This window comes from Myotis lucifugus, unplaced genomic scaffold (assembly GCF_000147115.1).
Source record: "Myotis lucifugus unplaced genomic scaffold, Myoluc2.0 scaffold_27, whole genome shotgun sequence".
In the NCBI taxonomy this organism is placed as follows: domain Eukaryota; kingdom Metazoa; phylum Chordata; class Mammalia; order Chiroptera; family Vespertilionidae; genus Myotis; species Myotis lucifugus.
Window position 1 is genome coordinate 3,640,551 of NW_005871075.1, and position 22,565 is coordinate 3,663,115.

A 22,565-nucleotide genomic window follows, 5' to 3' on the forward strand; every position below is an offset into this window, starting at 1 on the left:
AACACCTTAAAAATAATGTCCCAAAAAGAAAAGTGGACTTTGGGACTTAAGAGGAAGATGAATTTGGGACTGAAAATGATGAGATGAGGGCCAGTTCTCCTGAACAGTCTTTCCAAGTCCATTCAGGAGGAAAATCTTCAACCTCAGGAGACTCAAAAGACTTTTGTATGTGAATTTTCCGATGCTGACTGAGGTAGGCACTTCTGCTAAAGCATTTCTCACAGTCGGTACATTTGTAAGGTTTTTCTCCTATGTGGGTCCTCCGGTGCCTGATAAGGTTAAAACTTTGACTAAAGCACTCACTGCAATCAGGACATTTATAAGGTTTCTCTCCTGTGTGTGTCCTTTGGTGAATCACCAGGGTGGAACTCTGACTAAAAGTTTTCCAGCACTCAGAACATCTGTAAGGTTTTTCTCCTGTATGTGTCCTCTGATGTCTGATGAGATGGGAGCTGAGGCCAAAACTCTTTCCACATTCACAACATTTATATGGTTTTTCTCCTGGCTGGCTCCTACATTCTTCTATCACACTGCAGTTCTGACTCAAACTTTCTTCACAATCTGAACTTTCATAGGGTTTTTCTCCTGTGTGTGTTTTCTGGTGTGCTATGAGGTTTGAACTTCGACTGAAATTCTTCCCACATTCTGTACACCGGTAGGGTTTTTCTCCTGTATGTATTCTCTGATGCTTTATTAGAGTAGAATTACAACCAAAGCTTTTTCCACACTCAGTACATTTGTAGGGCTTCTCACCTGTGTGTGTCCGCTGGTGGCGAATCAGGCTGGAACTCTGACTAAAACCCTTCCCACAGTCAGGGCATTTGTAAGGTTTTTCTCCAGTGTGAGTCCTCTGATGTTCTATTAGGACGTAACTGTGGCTGAAGCATTTCCCACAAACAGGACATTCATATGGTTTTTCACCAGTGTGTAATCTGTGATGCTGAATCAGGTGGGAGCTGCTGCTGAAACTCTTCCCACACTCAGGACATTTATAGGGCTTCTCTCCTGTGTGTGTCCTCTCATGGATAATAAGATGGGAGGTATTGCTGAAGCTTTTCCCACATTCCCCACACTGGTAGGGCTTCTCTCCTGTGTGTGTTCTCAGATGTTGAATCAGGTGAGAGCTGTTACTGAAGCATTTCCCACACTCAGAGCATTTATAAGGTTTTTCTCCTGAGTGGGTCCGTTGGTGAGCACGCAAATGAGAACTGTTATTGAAGCTTTTCCAACATTCAGAACATTTGTAGGGTTTGTCTCTGAAGTATGAATTCTGCTGGACAGAGGCACTGACATGTTCTCCTGGGTCCCAACCCCCATCATTGGGTTTTTCTTCCTCTTTTCCTGTAGAATTTTCCTGATTGTCTGACTTGCCATTATTCTCATAGAAACCATCACACCAAGTTTCATCTCCTTGGGACCCTGTCAGTGGTATTTCTTTTGTATCCTCATGCTTACAATTTTGTAGGCCATCTTTTTTAGACCATTTTGAGGCTCTCTCTTTAAGTTTATCTGCCTTATGGTTATTGTGTTGAACAGTTTCTAAATTATTCTTACTTTCGTGTCCTGCAAAAATAAATAAATATTCTAAATATAGTTCCTAATCTCTGACAGGGGAATTCTGAATTGCAGTGGAAAGAGGAAATAACAAAGTAAAACCTTGTAAATAATTTTTTTTAAAGCTAGTTTTACTTAACATCAGAAGCAAATGAAATTTTTGTACTTAGTAACAACACTAATCAAGTATTTGAACAGTTGTCAGCAATTGCCAAGGGATGTATTCATTAAAAATAAATTCACTAGTTTTATTCTTAAAGACCTAAAAGAAAAAAAGGGATCTGAGTAGGAGAGAAACTGAATAGGACACCATCTGATGTGAAAACAAGACAATGTGTATAGTGTATACAGAAATAACTATGACAGCCACTACAGGTATACCTCATTTTATTGTGCTTAGCTTTACTATATTTCACTTGACAGCAAATACCTGCACCAGATTATGACTTACTTTATTGAGATGCTTGCTTTATTGTGATCTAGAACTGAAACTGTAGTTTCTCTAAGGTATGCATGTATTTACTAAGAACAGTAGCTTTGCGTATAATATCTCATTAATCCATATATATATATATATATATATATATATATATATATATATGTAAGACAAATATTATCACATTTCTTTTTCTTAAAGAAAAAACTAAGGCTGTAAGAGTTAACACAATTAAAGTTTGTCTCAGTCTAATGCCCTGTTCTCTCTACACACCCTATAGCGCATCTTATAATGGATTTCCAAAGTATTCAGATCATCTTCTTGATCCCTCACCTGTAAAAGAGCTTTTCAAACTCTTCCTTTCTGTGAAGCATTTAGAATCTGAGACCAACAAGTTTTTCTCTTGCTCCATCACAATGATCACAACCACATTAGCGGTCAGAAATCCTGTGGAAGGAAACAGGTCACGTTTGGAGGTATTTGTTAATATTTATTCTTCTTCCTTCCCAATCATTGTAACATAACAATTATAGGCATAGAATGGTCTGTTAATAATTCTGAAAATCAGAAATATGATCTTTAGAAGTCCTTTTAGAAAAATCCTTTCTCATATGCAAGTGTTTAGAATTAAGAGTTAACCCAATATATCTTTTCCAAGGAAATAATTTAAAAAATTAAATTTTCACATTAAAATATGAAGATCAGGCTTCAAAAATAGAATGAATACAATACTAATTGTCCACTCAGAGCTTAGAAACACTTTTAATGGAAAAAACAAAGTTTTTTTTATTGGGGCAGGGGAAAGGAACCAATAATAAGACTTCAAGGAATCAATATGCAGGTAAAGAAGCCGCTAAAGAGAAAGCACCCTGTTTAATTTAGAAAGAATAACTTGGTCCTTAAAAGGATGAAACCTTTTAAGTCAATTTCAAAAGAAAGTTAGGATTTCCATAACCAGTAACAAGAAATTAGTGCAAAGCAGGGCTGGGATAATAATTTTAAACAATAACCACTAACTATAAAAGAAAGCGAATGCGAGATCTCTTTCTTGCCTCTAAGTCTATCATAATCCCAATATCCATTTCAGCCTCAACTTTATCTTCTGCAGGCAAATACAATCCCTGACCTACTTTAAGGGACCAAAAAATGTGATCTGTCACTGGAAGGCAGTTATATATGAACTTGGCACCCAAGTTAAGATAGAAAGAATACATAACTTGGAAAAAATGAAAGCCTAAAAGAAAGATATACAAAGGTGTGCATATGAAAAACAAGAAAAAGTTTACAACTACTGAAGTAAACTGAATAACTTGCACATACTATTTCTCATTTAATTCTCACAATAACCGTCTGAGGCATATAAACGGTTACCAACATTTTATAGATGAGTTCAAAAAGACATCAAGAAACTTTCCCAAGGCCACACAATCCGAGAGCGGGAGAGCAGGATTCAGTCCCAAGTCTGTTTGGACACTGTCTTTCACACACTCAGCTATTACAGTAAACTAGAGCAGGAAGCAGAGAGCTGGGCATAACCCCAAACTTCAAATGACCCTCAAAGAAGGCCTTTATTTAGAATACATTGACTGGATGAGAACGGATTTACATCCCTAGACCTTATACCAAATGGAGCTGGCATTCCCTTAGCATCATGAGCAATTAGGGATGTGTTAAAAGAAAAGGTGGAACCAGTCTCAATGTTTTGCTTTCTAAGTTACTACATATTTCTATAAAAGTCCTTACAAAGGAGGCGAGAGCCTGGGTAACATAGCCCGTGCCAGCATTTTCCCTGCTAAGACACTATCACTTTTGACAGTAGAGGGGTCCTCCGGTGCACTGGCTTCCTCAAAGGGCAGCACACTCCAAGCCATAACCGGTACTAAAAGGCTGTCCTTACGGTGTCACTCTATAGAGCAGGCCAGTCTTCACTGTCAGCGCTCAAGAGGGCCTTAGAATGGGGCCTGAGTGCACTGACCGAAGCTGGGCTAATTACGAACCCCTGGCCGGGACTATTCGCTGGGGTGCGCTGCGAGGTGAGGTTCCAGGAGACCCGAGCGTCACCAGCTGACCAGACCCTTAAGGGACTCCCTGGCCGCAGCTGGACCCCCTCCGGGACCGCGGAGCAGCTTCCACTCCTGCCCGCGGCCCTCTGCTCCCTCCCACCCCCCGCCCCAAGAAGGAACTCACTGTTCTGGGGGCTACACACAAGGCGCCCTGCACCCCCCGCAGGCCCAGAAGTCCGGGAGGAAGGAGCCCCTCTCCTTTTGACCCCACCAACCCAGGGTCCTAAACTCAAACCGCTAGACGGGAGCGAGAAGTGGCCCGGCCGCCGGCAGCGTTTCCGGGGCCTCTCTAGGAAACGGTGGCCGCCAGCTCGTTGTTCTTAACTCTTAGGGCCCCGGACAGAAAGGAGGGAGCTGGTGGGGTTCCCTCCCTTGGGCTGCCAATCGCCTTCTGTGATTCTCACCCCTCCCACTAGTCAGGTTCCTGTAATAGGGGCCTGATTAGAGCATATGCTTTTCTTTGACCTAAGGGCATCATTACTTATCATCATCATTACAATCATTAGAATCAAAATAAATGGAGTATTTATTAAGCACCTATTGTTTCTGTTCTCACCGCTGGGGATACGTAATTTAGCTACCTGTGAAACTTGAGGAGCTAAGGCATCCATCCACATATAAAACAAGACGCTTACAAAGCGACTTGCTAATATTCGGAGAAACAGTTAACCTCTCCTCTTTTGTTACAGAGAAAATAGAAGCCAACCTCTTCATACCAAACTTGCAAGTCTCTGTAAGTCTGCAACCCTCACACTCGCTTTCTTCCTTCCAGTTACATCAGAGGACCAGACCTTCCATTTAAAACAAGCCCTTGAGTACTCACCTTCCCTCCCACCTTCTTGGAATCCTTACACTAACAACTAACCTCTCACTTCTCACAACTCTGTCCCAAAATAGTCCCTCAGTTTTAATTATTTTCCTCACAATGTTTCTACTTTATCACTTGCCACTTACCTTTTAAACCATTTCTCCTGCAGTAAAAACAATAAATCACTAAGATTAGTCATGACCTCCGTGTTGTTAGCTGGATCCTTTCTTCAGTTTAGACACTGCTGAAAACTTTTTCAAGGTGATAGCACACTGTCCTCCTTTTTCTCCACAATCTCTAGTCAGGCTCAAAAAACATGGTCTGAGTACAGGTCAGCAACTTACAAAAGGCCTTTTACACATCTTACCTGTGTGTCTTGACGAACTTCTCTGCTAAACAAAAGGATACCAATGAGTCTTAAGGGTCCTGTCCCACAGCAACCTCACAAAGAAGCCATGGCAGAAAAGGGCTTCTCTCATGAAGATTTGTGGGTGTAGCTTTTGTCTAATAGAGTGAATTTTACATCAACATGCCCAAAGCCTCGAGATTTCTGAAAGTATTATCTCAGCTGGAATTGAGGGCCACAGAGACAGCACAACATGATAAGAGATCTTTTGATCCCCCAAGTTTTATTGGCAGAAAGAAGGCTATGAAAACTACTCAGCCACAAACATGGGCTACTGTTGAAGGAAACCAAATTATGCTACTCCAAATGCGCCTCTTTAACATAAAAATTGTTTTGAGCTGAGGGCAATCAAGAAGCAACAAATGCAGGGAAAGCTCTCTCTACCCTCCTCTTTTTCTGCGTAAAGGCAGGATATCAATGCTCCTTCACTGGAGATGGCTCTAGACCAGTGATGGCGAACCTATGACATGCATGTCAGAGGTGACACGCGAACTCATTTTTTTGATTGATTTTTCTTTGTTAAATGGCATTTAAATATATAAAATAAATATCAAAAATATAAGTCTTTGTTTTACTATGGTTGCAAATATCAAAAAATTTCTATATGTGACACGGCACCAGAGTTAAGTTAGGGTTTTTCAAAATGCTGACACGCCGAGCTCAAAAGGTTCGCCATCACTGCTCTAGACTCTTATCAGAACCAGAGGAATCTGCAAACAAACGTTACTCTATTAGTTCCCCTTCCCCCATATATTTACCTTCCTACAGTTTGCCTCCCTTGGAAGCCTAAAACTGTTTTACTTTGTCTTATCATTTCTCTATAGATTTGTTATTGTTTGTTGAAGATGTTATATGAACCAGAGTTCTAAGTCATCTATTTGAGTTACTCTTTCCCTGAGTTTCTCCCATGTACATGGGGTGGGGCAAAAATAGGTTTACAATTGTTCCTATGGAAAAATAATACAATAACTAATAAATAATACAAGAATAAACTCTGTTCCATATACTGGTACTCACAACTGTAAACCTACTTTTGCCCAACCCAGTAAATGAGATAATACATGTTAATAAACTTCTATTTGTTTTCGTTTTTTAATCTGGTTGTTTTGTTTGTTTTTTTGTTACGTGTGTCCAAGCTGAGAACTTAGAAGGAAAAGGATTTTTTTCCTCTTTTCCACTAGCAATAAGATAATATCTAAATTTCAGGAGCTTTCTGTTGAGCCTCGTTTTGGCAACTGTGTTCCTCCCACTGGATGCCAAACTGCTTGTGGTGTTCAGAACACAGCTTGCTCTTTCATGCTTTTGTGCCTTACTCTCTTCCACCATATCACTGCTTCTGGCACGTCTAGCCGTGTCCCTCTGCCTACCTCTGGCTGTGTAGAAAGTGTCCACTCCTCATTTCAGCTCAAGTATCTTCTCCTTAGTTTAGTACCCGTTTACTCTCCCAGGAAGACTTAGACCCTTTCCCTCCCCAAACTGTATTCTGTTTATTAGATTACAGTGTTCTATGTCCCCCAAAATTATGAACCAACTGAGAAATAGACAGGGGTATCAGAGAAGGATCAAAACGAACACCTTTGTGGCAGGTAAAGCTGGATTGGAGCGTTGGCCTTGGGTCCAAGACTTCCTGCAGGTCCCCGTGCATTAGACTGGCTTACTCTCTCAGTTGTAGGACAGAGAAATCCTGCCCCAGAAATGGTATTGACCACATGCACAAGAAGCAGATAACAGGTAATAAATGTTCCATGGGCAGGAAGATCTTAGAGTCCCCAAGGAGGGATAAATCACACACACACATGTTCAGTCCTTTTTCCCCCTCTCTCATCTATTAAATAAGTTGTTGTTTCTGACCCCATAAGTGATAAGGGGTAAAGTTTGAGGCAGTGGAATGAAGGGCAGAAGATTTCCACAAAAATGGAAGTTCTTATTTTATAAAGCTGCAGAAATATGGGGATCAGAAAATAATGGCTCTCCTTTACATCTGTAGGATTCTTGAAGGTGCCTTTCAATAAACATCACAGACTGGATTCAAACAAGAATAAATGAACAAACTTGCTCACCAGGTTGTCTTATATTATAAACTATGTGGATATCTGTCATCCAGGTTAGCAGGAGAGTTCTCTGAACACAGGAATCCTGTTTTAGTCTTACATTCCAAGCACACAGCACATAGTAAAATGCAATGGATACTGAATGGTTAAATAAACTCCTAGGTTACAAGGTATAGACGTCAGTGATGGTATATCCTATTGTGAAGCCTGGACAATTCAAGTCCCTTTATTTCTCCTTTCACTTGTTTCCTTTGTTCTTTCACTCAATTATTTAGCAGATATGTAGTGTCAATTACTATTGACTCCTACAGGGTCAACCTGAACTGAAGTTGGTGTAGATTCTCCTCACCCCCAACTGATTGATACAGGCACTGGCAGGTGAACTTTGGCCTTCCCCAGCCATGGCTGCTTTCAGGCATCAGTGTCAATGATAAAACAGTTCAAACTGTCTTCATAGGGATGCTCTAGGAGTGTTTTCCGCTTCAAGTTACAGTGGTTTGAGCCATAAGGATATTATTATTAACTTAAGAAATGTCTAAGGCAGGCAGTGCAGGATGGATTAAGCAGGTCAGTGATTTTTTTCAAGAACCCATGCCATTTCACTCCTTACTCTCCATCATCCTCAGCATTGTGATGGCATCTCCTCCTCAGGCTTCTCACTTCCTGGCTACAAGATGGCTGCATCAGCTCCTCCCATCACACTGTAACACCACAGTATGCAAAGCAAGAAACAAAGGGAAGAGGACAAAAGGCTTTTTTTTATGTCCCTTTCTTTTCCTAAGGAAAAACATTTTCAACCCCCCTCCCTAGACTTCCACTCCTGTCTCATTGGCCAGAAATTGATCCCATGCCCTCTGATTAGACCAATCGTTGCAAGGGGGAATGGGATTGTTGTGATTGGCTGAGGCCAACATGATTTATCCTCTGGAACTGAACACATTGCCCAAACCAGATTAGTAAAAAGGGGAAGACTGACGATAACAAACTGTCTGCCACAACAAACATGAAACAAAAGGAGAAGCTTCTGGACAGCAGTATCCACCAGCTTTCTGAAGGGCATGGATCTGAGATAACACCTTCGAATATAACTCCAGTACTTTCACCATGACCCCATCCATTGATGGACACTGGAACTGCTTCCATTCCTTGGTATTGTGAATAACATTGTAATTAACATGGAAGTATAGATATCTCTTCAAGACAGTGATTTTGTCTCCTTAGGATATTTACCCAGAAGTGGGATTGCTGGATCATATGGTAGTTCTATTTTTAATTACTTTAAAAGCATCCATACTGGGTTTTTTAAAAATGTATTTTCTTTGATTTCAGAGAGGAATGGAGAGGGAGAAAGAGATAGAAACATCAATGATGAGTGATAATCATTGATCAGCTGCCTCCTGCACGCCTACACTGAGGATTGAGCCCACAACCCCGACATGTGCCCTGACCAGGAATCCAACCATGACCTCCTGGTTCATAGGTCAAGGGTCAACCACTGAGCCATGCCAGCCAGAGCCATACTGTTTTTTATAGTGGCTGTACCAATTTACATTCCCACTAATAGTGTTTGCTACCTTGCCAGCATTTGTTATCTCTTGTCTTTTTGTTATAGTTGTCATAACAAGTTGTGAGGTAATATCTAATTGAGATTTTGATTTGCATTTTACTGATTATTAATAATATCCAGCACATTTTTTTGTACTTGGCCATTTGTCTTCTTTGGGAAAATGTCTACTGAGGTCTATTAACCCTTTATTAGATGTGTCATTTGCAAATATTTTCTCCCTTTCCATAAGTTGCCTTTACACTTTGCTGTTCAGAAACTCTTCAGTTTGATCTAATTTCACACTTTTGCTTTTGGTGTCAAATCCCCCAAATCATGCTCTTTCTCCACCACATGAGGACACTATCAGAAGGCAGCCATCTACAGGCCAGAAACCCAACCATCTGACATCCTGAGCTCATTCTTCCAGCCTCCAGAACTCTGAGAAAATACATTTCTATTGTTTAAGCCACCCAGTCAATGGTACAGTATTTTGTTATGGCAGCTCGAGCTATGTGATCAGAACAGCTCGCACTAAGTTGTCAATGGTCAGGTTTCCTTTTTTGCAGGAACATGTGCATTTTAAAAGAGAAGCTGGTTAAAATGATGGGCTCATTAACTGGCAGGTGGTACAGAGCCATCTGGTGAGGGGCAGTGTGATGTCATAATCAGCAAATTCTTTGCCTCATGTACAAGATTTGTGACCCTTTCCCAAGAAACTCAATTTTCCTAAGCCTCAGTAACCTGGGTACAGTGATGCCCATGCTCCAGAGCTATGGGGATTGTTCTGATTCCTTTTAGTGGTGGGCTTTCTGAGGTCTCTGGTTCCTTTTCTTCTCCCCATCATGCCACCTCCCACTGCTTCCTGCATTATTTGGGGGTATATACAGGGAATAGCTACTGAAACAATCGCTGCTCCAAGTACATTTCGCTTGTTCAGTATCCACAGGATGGAGTGAAACAGAGCCGCGCCTTGGCTTAGGGAGAGAGGATAGGCTGGCACAGAGCTCCAAAGCTATTGGAAGCCCAAGAACCATAGGTCCCCAATGCAGGGGCATGACTCTATTGAAACAGATATCAAAGGAGATTGCAACATGTTTTTTGAAGGTGGGTGGGTGGGTTGGGTGTGGGGGTTGGGAGGGGAGGAAATGTCCAGGATGATTTGATTCAGGTGCTAATGGCAAGTCAAGGGCATCAATGGGCAGAGTCTAGATTGCGCTTCTCATTCTTTCCTGTTCACTCAGGATGGCACTTTCCTTATTCATATTAAATTCAATATTCTAAACTGTGTCAGCAGGTGGCTCCAGAGGCAACTATTTGGTGGAATTGCAGCAAAATGTAAATTATGCTGCAGAGAAACCCAACCTTGTATACTGATCCAAAGGAATCTTGACGCAGACATAAAGTGATATTGTTCCAACTAGATTAAATAGGAATAAACCTGAGTATAATAGAAGATTATGAGCATGGATACGCTGTCATGTGAACCATGTGAAATTACTAAAGAGAAACAGAGACTATTGTCCTGAGTGCCACACCACTCTCCAGAATGTTAAGGGTCAGTTTTCCTCCTTGGCCAGAGATTTTCTCTAAGGTTAGTTGTCTTCAAATGTTCTCATCGAGGCTCCCACCCAACTGCAAGCCAATCTTCCTCTGGAAGACAAAAGGTCAAGACCAGACAGGCTGCATTCCTAGTAGTACTATAGGAGAATTCCAGTTCTGGGAGCCACGGAGTTGTAGAAACCTACAAAACTGGTCTCAAATTATGCAGGAACCTAGAAGAGAAGGACACCATTTCGAAATGTGAGGTCTGAGTACGTGTCATGAAGCATGACATGCTATGAAGCAAGCGAAGGGCACTTGATTCATTTGTAAATCCACCCAATGCTGGAAAAGCAGGGTGGTGACCAGCCAAAACTAAAAATAGCAACATTTCTCCAGGACATCTTTTCACTTCCTCTTTCTAGTTCCAACTCCCTACCTCCAACTCTGCACCTGCCCTCCAATTTCAGATTAATCTACCATCAGTGAGCCCCTACCAGTTGTTACCTCTTTCAGCCCCTGCATTTAAAATGTATTTTTTTTATTTCAGAGAGGAAGGGAGAGAGAGGTAGAAACACCAATGATGAGAGAGATCACATTAGCTGCCTCCTGCACGCCACACACTGGGGATGAAGCCCGCAATCTGGTCATGTGCCCTGCCCAGGAGTCAAACCATGACTTCCTGGTTCATAGGTCGACGCTCAACCACCGAACCACGCCGGTTGGGCTCAGCCCTTGCATTTTATTCTTTGTCTCTTAACCCATCCTTGTGGGTGCTGGGCAGGTTGAACAATATTTGTGGAATCACAGACCAAGCGTTGGAAGGAGGTAAGGTAAAGAAGAATAGTATTCAGGCAGTGCCTTTCCCAGCCCAGACACTGTCACATGTTCCTCTCACCTCACCCTCACAGCCATCCTATATGATATAGAAATTGGTATTGAATTTATGAACTCACTTCTCCTGTATTTTCTACTGTAGTGAACGAATGCTATTCCCAGGTAACAAGTTGCCTGCACCATATTTTGGGCACCATCTTTGACTATAGCTTTTCCCTTACCCCATTACCAACCACTCACCAAATTCTGTTGATCCCACTCTTAAATAACTCAAACATGTCCACTACTCAGCTCTCTCCCACTGTCACTTTCCTAGGTCAGTCCTTACCTAACGTGTTTCTGTCTCCAGGTTGGATCAAGTAGGGTATGTCTGGAATAGGGGCAGTTGAGGAAGAGTGAAGTGTTGAAGAAATATCCTGATATTATCATTGCCTTTTAACAATATTAAACCAAATGATGGCATATGTGGGATGTTCATATTATTGTGCTTGGCACTGTAACTACTCAATACATAGGGCTGGTATTAATGTGGAAATCACATGCAAAAGACTTCTTGGTTAATGTGTTTAATATTGTTACGCAGCTCAGCTAGCAGGTCATACTTTGTCTTCGTCTATTTTGACTAGAGGCCTGGTGCACAAATTCGTGCACAGGTGGAATCCCTCGGCATGCCCTGTGGGGATCAGGCTGAAACCTGCAGTCCAACACCACCTGCCACTCCTGCCTGACACTCCTGATACACAGCCTGTGGTATTTTGTTATAGCAGCCCTAGCAAACTGAGACAGTAAGGAATAGGAATACTAAGTGCCCTACAAAGTACAGGATGTCAGATTCTGCACACTGAACAATTATCCTACCCCCAAATGCAAATGTTCTCTAGAGAAACACCTATCTGGTCTCAACTCTCCATCGTAGAGCTAACCCAATCACACTTGTCATGGAGGGAAGATACCATATCTTATTCACCTTCTTCTAGGAACTAGCACAGTGTCTGGCACTCTATAGGAGCTTAGTAATTGTGAGGGTGTGATATCTTTAAAATTATTCATGTGTTTATTATGCATTTTACCTTTTGCCTCAGTTCACCTGAGCCATCCATCTGTGTGGGGGCAGCGTGGGAGTGCATATCATTACATGTTACTGAGGGGCTACAAAGAGAGACTGTGGTAATATTCAAAAATTAGATTTTGCTGCAAGACAATAATAGCATTTTTTTCCCAAGCTCTTGTCTGGAGGAAGGATTGGTTAGAGTCCTTCGGCGTACATATCAAGGGCCTTGTTTGGGGGCTCAGGAAAAAATTCTTCCAATGGGAATTTGAGAAAGAAGATGAAGGGGGAGGTTCTGGGGCAGGGAAGCCCTTCTGCTGAAGGTGAAGAGCTTGAGATGTAGAAAGGTAACCCTGATTGGCACTGTAACTGCTCAATACATGGGGCTGGTATTAATAGGGAAATCACATGCAAAAGACTTATTGATTAATGTGTTTAATATCATAATGCTCTTATCCGCTCCTCCATTCCATGGTAATCTGTCTAAAAATTGCACCCCAACCCCACAGATGTGGCTCAGTGGCTGAGCGTTGACCTATGAACCAGGAGGTCATGGTTCGATTCCTAGTCAGGGCATATGCCTGGGTTGCAGGCTCCATCCCCAGGAAGGGTGTGCAGGAGGCAGCCGGTCAATGATTCTCTAATTATTGATGTTTCTCTCTCTCTCTCTTCCTTCCTCTCTGAAATAAAATATACATATATTTTTAAATTGCACCCCCATCACTCATGTTCATCGCATTTTATACCTGTTTGTTTCCTTGTTTATTGTCTTTCTCTTTTACTAGAATGTCAAATCCATAAGATAGTTCTTTGTCCATTTAATTACTGCTGTGTTCCCAGCATCTAAAACCGTACCAGGCAGCTCAATAAATATTTATTGAATGAGTGAATGAGTTTTCTTTCCTTTTCATCTCCCTTCCACATCTAAACAAAGGAGTAGAAGAAATAATTTCATTTGAGGGGATATCTTTGAGGCTTTTGAAGTCATTCGTTGGATTTCCTCTACTCGCAGAGGATTTCCTAAGAGCAGGCTTTGTAAAACTGCATCCTGAAAGACCTAAGGACAGGCGCATGTCTGACTCAGTGTCCCTTGTTCCACACTCTGTGTCTTCTTCCTTTGAATTCCCTTGCACAATTTATAGTGTCACAAGTGATGGCACTGGGCCACTGATTGTTCAGGAAGTGCACAGATAAAATAGAGCTGAAGCCCTGGGTGTTTGCCTGTTTCTAGCAAGCAAACCTGGTCATGTTTCCCCCTTCCAAGCAGTGGTACCTAATAGGTAGTAGGTCTTAATGGAACTGCCCAGAGAAGCAGTCATGTTGCTGAAGGAAGTCACACCTCCTGGTCCATCATTCTTGTGGGAAGCGAATATGGGTGAAAAGGTGGAGACCAGATTCTGCATTAGAAAACAATCCTATCAGGAAAGCCTGTGCATTCAGATCACTGAGTTCTGGCAATCGGCACTGAGACTTTTCTTTGCCACAAAAGAATAAATGTCCTAGGAAAGATCAGGTCAAGTGACCAAGAACGTGCATCTTCACAAAGGATTGGAACCATCAAGTCCTTTATTAGTATCTGGAAAGATCAACCATGTTCCTTTGGTGCTTCATTATTAGGGTGGGAAAGGGAAGAAGAAAGGGTGGGTCCACAAAGGGTGTGAAACTTTACCATGTGACATCTGCCTAAGACCAAGTTCACTTGGAGAATAAGTCATTTGTTACCTTTGGAGAAACCTCCTAGTAAGCTATTGGATAATAGGATGAAACAATGGGCTCCTGATCTTTCTGTCGTCAGTTTCATTTGCTTAGTGGTGCAAAGCTGATTGAGTACTTTCACACAATATGCCACTTACTTCTCACCACAAGTCTGTGAAGAGGACAGAGCAGGAATCATGTCCTTTTTTCAGACAGGGAAACTGAGGATCCGAGAGAGGAAGTGAGTTGTCTAAGCCCATGGAGCCAGTGGAGGAGTCAGTCAAGAGCCCTGGTCTCCCAGCCCCATTGTAGTGTGTCTTATACTCCACCTGGATGCAGACTCCAGGGTAGGTCATATGTAGTGTGACCATATGATATGTCACCTACTTTGGAGCACGAAAGAGGCTCTATGAATAATTATTCTGAGACAACAACTGGAAACCAGGACTATCTCCGGAATATTTGGATGAATGGTCTCCTTCATCATGGGGCAGAAGCAGAGGAGACAGGTGTCTTACACACTGCCCAGCCCATCTCTTTTCTTTGGCAGGAGACAAACATTTTTATCTTATTTGTTGAAAGGAGTGACTTTTCAGTCCTGAGAATAGAGTTCAATGAACAGACTCAGTTGGGTCAAGTAAGGAGGAACCAGTTCTCTTTGTTTTGTGCCACCGTGTCTGACCAGTTTGGATCACAAAGCTCCAGAAATATGACCAGTGCTTGGAAGATGTACTCAAGAATAATGAAGGAAAGATGAGAAAGATGGTTTTTGCAGGGCACAGAGTAAGAGGCTGATGAGAATAGTCAGAAAGGACCACCTGGGTAACTTATGGTCTGATAGCTGGGCAGCAAGCAGCATGGGTGTTATTATCTGTGTCCATGTGTTTCCACTGGAAAAGGCAAATTCTACCATGTGGATAAGACCATGAGGCTTCCTAAGTGGGTATACACTGCCCCATCTGGCTAGCTAGTTCATTTGTTCCCTGGGCACTGTGAATATCTCGCTGGTGATTACATTATCTATTTTAGCAAGAATTTGCTTCTGGATATAGTCCCTCAGGCAAAAGTGTATAACAGTGATTACAGTTATATTTCTAATAATACCATATAATCTTTGCAGAATGCTTTTGTAATTATTAGTTTTTTTTACCACAGTTATAAGTTCACACATGTAAAGTGCTTAGAACAGTGCCTGACACATAAGTACAATGTATTTTCTATTATTATTATTTCCTTTGACTTGCACAAATACCCTACAAAATGGATTGAGCAGAAATGACAAAGAAGAAAAATAAACACAGATTGGCTAAGTTTATTTTCCATCGTTACCCAGCCTGTTTCAACAGCACGATCCTGGTCAGAGGCCTTTGGGGTAATGATACTACAAGTACACTTGGATATTTGGAATCTTGAAGCAAGTTTGCCTATACCTGAAAGCTCACTTACATCCTAAGGCTACAATTGTGGCTGGGTGATCCGTTGTGTCAGTGTGCCATGCCCTGTCTACCTCATTCTCCATCACTAGTGCAGTACACCCAATCCCATCACAGGCATGGCCTAATTGAGCCCACTCCATATAGCTGTATTTGCAAAGGCACCAAGGGACCCAAAGGCAATCTGTCAGGAAACATTTTTGCTGAATTCCAGAACTCGGTCATAACTCAATGCGCTAGGAACGAATTGTCCTCTCTCAGTCACATAGCAGGGCATTGCTGATCTCTGTCAGCTTCCAGCATGAAAGTGGAGAAGTGAAATCAATAGAAATAGCAAGTTGAAGCTATATCTAAATAAATTTTATTTATTTATTTTTGCCAAAATTGTGTCCTTAGAGTAAAAGAAGAATCAAAGGGAAAGGTCACTGTGGGTTTACCTATTGAGAAAGGTCATATCTGAGTAAGGATATGGCAGGTCCACCCAAGGTCAAAGCCATTTGAGAATTAGGTGTGGAAACCAGAATGGTGGGTATGTATACAATTACATACCTACTGGTTCTGTTTCTACATATAAATAGATTTATTATACAGAATTTGCTCTTACAATTATGGAGGCTGGCAAGTTCCAAGATCTACAAAATGAGCCAACAATAAGGATGGATACTCAGGCAAGCCAATGGTTTAATTCCAGCTCAAGTCCAAAGGCCTGAGGCTCAGGAAGAGCCCATGTTTCAGTTCTAGTCCAAAGGCACGAGAAATGCCAATGTCCCGGTACAAAGCTCTGAGGCAGGAAAATTCTCTTCTACTCAGGGGACAGTAAACTTCTTTGTTCTATTCAAGCCTTCAATGGGTTAGATGAGCCCATATGTGTTATAGAGAGCAATCTGCTTTTCTTAGTCTAGTGATTTGTAAATGTTAATCTCATCCAAAAAATACCTTCACAGAAATACCTATAATAATGTTTGACCAAATATCTGGGCACCCTGTGGCCCAGTCAAGTTGACCATCATAGCTGGTATCAAAGGTGTATCAAAATTACAGACAGTGGTCTGGGAACTGCTAGAAGCAGAAGTCAGTGATTTTGACCGACTCCCGTAAGGAGGCATGCAACTAGCCAAGGCCTGTTTGTGGAGTGCTAGAAATCAGGGGAGACATAAAGGAAATTGCAACCAGGCATCAGCCCACCAGGGAAAATGGACATTGCCAGAGAGTATAGCTGGTATTCCTGTGCTGAGAGCTATCCCTAAATCTATTTAGAAAGTACATTTTAAAAAAGGGCCATTGTGGCTCAGTGGTTGAGCCATGACCTATGAACTAGGAGGTCAGGGTTCCATTCCTGGTCAGGAATGCCTGGGTTTCGGGCTCAATCCCCAGTGGAGGGCATGCAGAAGATAGCCGATTCTCTCTCATTATTGATGTTTCTATCTCTCCTTCTCCCTTCCTCTGAAATCAATAAAAAATATATTTAAATAAAAACAAAAATATAAAGGGCTGTACTTACTGCTAAAACAATTAGAAAATATGAGAAATCACAACCAAAATTTCATCAATAATCAAAGCAAGTATTCATTTTTTTTCTAATTTTTGTTTGTACACAGCTTTTTATATAATTGTAGTCAAGCTATATATGGGACATTGTGTTATAGGTTAAACATGTGTTATCCTTGACCAAATGCAAATTTATCCCCAGGGGACATTATGCAAGGTATGGGGACATTTTGGGTTGTCAGTCTTACAGGGAGTATGCTATGGCCAACTGGTGGAGGCCAGGAATGCTGCAGAACATCCTGTAATTCCCAGACCCAACCCCACTCCCAGGCAAACGATTATCTGATCCAAAATGTCAGTGGTGCTGAGGTTCAGAAACTTTGCTATACTTTTTAGAACTAATTTTACTTCATCTACAGTGCTCAATATTGTTACATTGTCTTTGAACTAATTTAGTCAACATTGTAGGTATTGATTACATGTATTAGTGAGTGCATAATGCCTCATTGAGTTCATATAAAGAAATTTCCATAACTATTCCCCTAATAACGCTGTGATGATCATTGTGCAAGTTTCTTAATTTGAAATATTTCTTTTGGATTAATTCCCAGTCATGAGGTTAAAGGTCCACTGCCAAAAAAAGAGACTGGCAATGTTTTGTGAGTAATAGTTTATGTTTTAGGTTCTTAAAAGCAGGGACTTACCTATTTAATGTTTTAAATCCTTCAAACTTAATACAATGTCCTGCATATGCTATATCTCAATAAGAGTTCATTTAACATAAATCTTAATGTCAACAAAGATCTCTCAAGATACAGTTTACAGTTTAAATTTTTTTTAAAAAACTAGGATAATTATATTGTTCTCCTTTGATCTGTGAAACATAGTTTATTAATGTTAATTAATGTCCTAATGTTATGTTATCCTTGTATTCTTGAAATTCTACTTGATCATGAGTATTATCCTTTTTACATATTGTTGATTTGAGCTGTTGGTATTTTACCTAAGTTTTATTCACAAAAGATCTTGGTTTATAATTTCATTTTTTTGTGCTACCATTATCTAGGCATGTACAGATGTCTACATAGCTAGAGTGGGGAAGTCACAGAAGGAAGCAGAGGAGAAAAATTCCATGGAGGGATGACTGTATAGGGCCGTGGTCGGCAAACTGCGGCTCGCGAGCCACATGAGGCTCTTTGGCCCCTTGAGTGTGGCTCTTCCTAAGCCTTAGGAGTACCCTAATTAAGTTAATAACAATGTACCTACCTATATAGTTTAAGTTTAAAAATTTGGCTCTCAAAGGAAATTTCAATCGTTGTACGGTTGATATTTGGCTCTGTTGACTAATGAGTTTGCTGACCACTGGTATAGGGGGAAAAGGCAACAAGTCATTGGAAAAATAGTATGATGCCAGACTAACATAAATCTCTCTAAGTAAATAAATGAATGAATAAAAAGCCATCAATCCTTGGAAAATTTATTCAATGTTCTCCCATACATTAATAATTCATCAAATATTAAGCACCTACTACATCCAGCCATTGTGTTGGATGTGATGGATATCATGGTGAATAATTTATTCTGAGGATATAGCCATATCGTGGGAGGTACACTCTAGGCCAGTGGTTCTCAACCTTCCTAATGCCGCAACCCTTTAATACAGTTCCTCATGTTGTGGTGACCCCCAACCATAAAATTATTTTCGTTGCTACTTCATAGTTGTAATTTTGCTACTGTTATGAATCGTAATGTCAATATCTGATATGCTATATGTGTTTTCCGATGGTCGTGGCCCACAGGTTGAGAACCGCTGCTCTAGGCAATGGTACTCTTAACCCAAAATGCTGGGGAAAAATAAGTGATTTCTTTAATTACAAACTTAATATATGCTGAATGCAAAAAAAGAAAGAAAAACCAAGAAGCTTGCATCCATCCATAGTCTCATTACCACTCAAATATAAATGTTCTTGCTATATATAAATGTGTTACAAACAACCCCAAAACATAGTCATTAAAACAACAATTTGTTGTATTTTAGAGTTCTGGATCTGATGGGCTTAGTGGGGCAATTCTTACTTAGTGCCTCAGATGGTGACAGTCAAAGGGCATCAACCTCTCCACGTGGCTAGCTTGAGCTTCCTCACAACATGGTGGTTTCAGGGTACTGAGCCTTCTTACACAGCAGCTGCCTTCCTGAAAGTGTTCTAAGAGACATAAGAAGCTGCAAGTCATCTTAGGACCTAGTATCAGAATGACATTGGCAGTCTTTTGTTGATCAAAGCTGTCATAAATCAGGTCACACTCAAGGGAGCAGTGGAATAGACTGTAACTCTGGCTTGTGTGTTAGGGAGAAGGAATCCATGGTGCCCAGCCATCTTGGAGACAAGCTACCTCAATCGCTTACCTTTGTCAATGTGACTTTTAAATAATTTTCTACGAACCAAAAATATGACCATTAAAATCAGGAAATGAACATTGATAATCCTCAGAACTCATTCAAGTTTTGTCAGTGATCCCAACAATAGAATCCAGTTCAGAACCACACATTGCATTTAGTTGACAAGCCTCTTTAGTCTCTCTTAGTTTGGCACAATTCTTGTTTTTCTCTGACTTTCATGACTTTGACATCCTTGACGAGTACAGGCCAGTTTGCACATAGAATGTCCCTGAATGTCAGTTTCATATGATGTTTCCCCATGATCTGTTTCAGGTTTTGTCCTTTGGATGAAAATATCGCAGAGGTGTTCCTAGGTTTTCTGTCAATTTAAATCTACAGTTGAGCCCCTCTAATAAATTTTAAATTTCAATTGTATTTTTCAACGCCAGAATTTCCACTTGGTTCTTTATAATAATGTCTATATCTTTACTGATAGTTTTTATTTGATGTTATGTTGACATCGTACCTTCCTTTACTTCTTTAATCAAAGTTTCTGTTAATTCTTTGAACATATTTGTAATGGCTACTTTGAATTCTTTGTGAAGTCTGACATCTGGTCCCTCTCACAGACAATTTCTGCTGCCTGCTTTTTTCCTGTGTATGTCCCACAATTCTTAGTTGATAACTGAACATTTCAGATAATGTATTGTAGCAATTCTAAATTTCCCTGCTCCTAAACTTGCTATTGTTTGCTTATTTGCTTAGCGACTGGTTGGTCTGTTTATTTCCCCCACGATGTGAAGGCTCTTCAGAGGGCTCAGCCTTGGGTCTGTGTACTGCCATCCTGGGAGGACTAGGTTTTCTCTTTCACTGTTTCTTTCCCTGTGCAGACCCAGCTTTTAGCTTCACTAATTGCCAGGCAAATGCTCTATTTTTTGGGCACTGCCCTGGGGTATAAATTGCTCTACAATTAACCAGTTAAACTTGGGCTCCTTTGTAAGGCTGGTTTTGAGGTCATTGTTAAATTTGTTCTGACTCCAGGTAGGCTCTTCTTTGCTACCTCCTTCCCAGGGACAAACTAGCTGGCCTACGGTTTAGCCTGTATCTCTCATGAAGCTGCGGGCCTCCTCTTCATTGCTTTCCATGCATAGCCCATGGACAATAGTGTGGTGAAGGCCTTGGGGTGGGGCAGGAGTCGGTAGAGGGGGGCAAAGGAGGTGGAAATGGGGGACGTCTGTGATACCCTCAACAATAAAAATCAATTAAAAAGAATAATTGTTTTTTGAGAATGGCCTTAGGCTTGAACTTTCTCACACTTTGTTTCACATAAAGTTAGTTCCTTACAGGCTAGCTTCAGAGCTCGCAGTCCTAAATCCACATTCCACTTAGACCAGTGGTTCTCAACCTTCTGGCCCTTTAAATACAGTTCCTCATGTTGTGATCCAACCATAAAATTATTTTCATTGCTACTTCATAACTGTAATGTTGCTACTGTTGTGATTCATAATGTAAATATCTGATATGCAGGATGGTCTTAGGTGACCCCTGTGAAAGGGTCGTTCGACCGCCAAAGGGGTCGCGACCCACAGGTTGAGAACTGCTGACTTAGACCATTCCTGCCAATTCTTCACCAACAATTCAGTGAATTTACTTCCTTAAATAACCTCCACCAAGGGTCTTCCAGGAAGGTGTGTGCACTGCTTGTTTATCACTCCTCAGCCCTGTTAATGTTTCACCTCTGTTGCTGTGCCTTCCAGTCCCTTTTTGCCTGGCAGCATGGAGGAAGAGGAGGAGGAGAAGGAGGAGAGGGAAGGGAAGGGGGAGGGGGAGGGGGTGGTGGTTATTCTGCAGGGCATGCTATTTGTCAGGAATGGGAACTTAGTAAAGTAACTAGACCACTGTCTTACAGCTAGAAAGTGGGAGACTGGATTAAATAGAAATAGAATACAGGGTCTTCAACCTTAAGCTTGGCATGTGATTGGGGCAAGACCAAGCCATATGAAACAATTAGTGAATGAAACAAGATGCTGTGTTAAACTGCTCTGTCCTCTTCATTTTATTACAGCATATATTCTGCCTTTCCAAATATAGTTACATCCAAAGCAAAGATCACATTTTCTACTAATTGTATCTTTTAGAACGCTTAGTGCTATGTGGGGCATAAAGTGAGCATCCAGTAAATGGGTGTTAGGGGACAGCAAGTATAGAGACTGAACACTTATGCAATAAGTAGGAAGTCTGAAATATTAAGACAAATTCTGTTTTCACTAAATGGCAGCCAGAGGAAAAATCTGAAACTCAGAGGGGAGGTGACCCACTCAAAATCACACAGTGCGTTAGAGGCAGACTAGGCAGAAACCAGTTCCCCAAGCTCCCTGCCAAGCATACCTCCCTCTGAGCCCACTGCCTGCTTAGGTCAGGACAGCACACATGGTATCCACACCATAGTTTTCTAGTTCATGAGACTAAATGGCCCCACCTACTTCACCTCTACACACACTGCTTTTCACTTACCTATAGAAATGTAGCTCAAAAGTCATCTCTTAGAAGCCTAGCCAGAACACCCTAGTCCAGTGATGGCGAACCTATGACACGCGTGTCAGAGGTGACACGTGAACTCATTTTTTTGGTTGATTTTTCTTTGTTAAATGGCATTTAAATATATAAAATAAATATCAAAAACATAAGTCTTTGTTTCACTATGGTTGCAAATATCAAAAAATTTCTATATGTGACATGGCACCAGAGTTAAGTTAGGGTTTTTCAAAATGCTGACACGCCGAGCTCAAAAGGTTCGCCATCACTGCCCTAGTCTGAGTGAGGTGCCCCTCTTATCTAGCCGTTGGCACTTTGGGTATTCCTCTAGCATAGCATCTTGGCAGGGATCACTCCCACTAACTTACCTGCCTGCTCTCCCATTAGATTAGAAACTTTCTGAAGACAGGGACCAAGCCTCCTTTGACTTGTGAAATCATTGCCTAACATAGCATCTGGTACATGGCCTCCTAATGGAGGCTAATGGATGAATGCGTGCAATTCAAGTAACTCAGTGTGGGATGTGAAGGTCACGGTCAACGATGGCTTCTTGGAGCAGATGCAATTGCATGAAATGAAGGGTAAATCCAATTAACCAGGTAGTGGCAAGTGAAATAACACTTGTTCCTTTGTTTCACAAATATTTGAGGGTATCCTGTTTGCTTCTGGGGGAAAATCAGCTAATATGACAGACATGGTCTTTGTGCTCAAATGCAGCAACAAAGGTAGACAGGAGACACAGATGTGAA

General features: G+C 41.3%; 2 protein-coding genes across 3 annotated transcripts in view; one reads left to right on the top strand and one right to left on the bottom strand.

Annotated features, from left to right (window-relative positions):
- Positions 1-22,565, top strand: part of LOC111825453 — a 77,614-nt gene that overhangs the window by 6,754 nt on the left and 48,295 nt on the right. The window lies entirely within an intron of this gene.
- Positions 33-21,634, bottom strand: ZNF572 (zinc finger protein 572). 2 transcript variants are annotated; one of them, XM_023751935.1, is made up of 4 exons: positions 21,630-21,634; positions 4,178-4,290; positions 2,324-2,437; positions 33-1,563 (listed from the first exon to the last, which is right to left on the bottom strand). In XM_023751935.1, exons 3-4 carry the CDS (start codon positions 2,400-2,402, stop codon positions 47-49), a joined length of 1,596 nt encoding a protein of 531 aa, XP_023607703.1. In that variant the 5' UTR covers positions 2,403-2,437; positions 4,178-4,290; positions 21,630-21,634; the 3' UTR covers positions 33-46. The 2 variants fall into 2 exon arrangements, with proteins under 2 accessions (XP_023607703.1, XP_006086370.1); XM_006086308.2 differs by lacking the exon at positions 21,630-21,634 and having other exon boundaries at positions 4,178-4,301.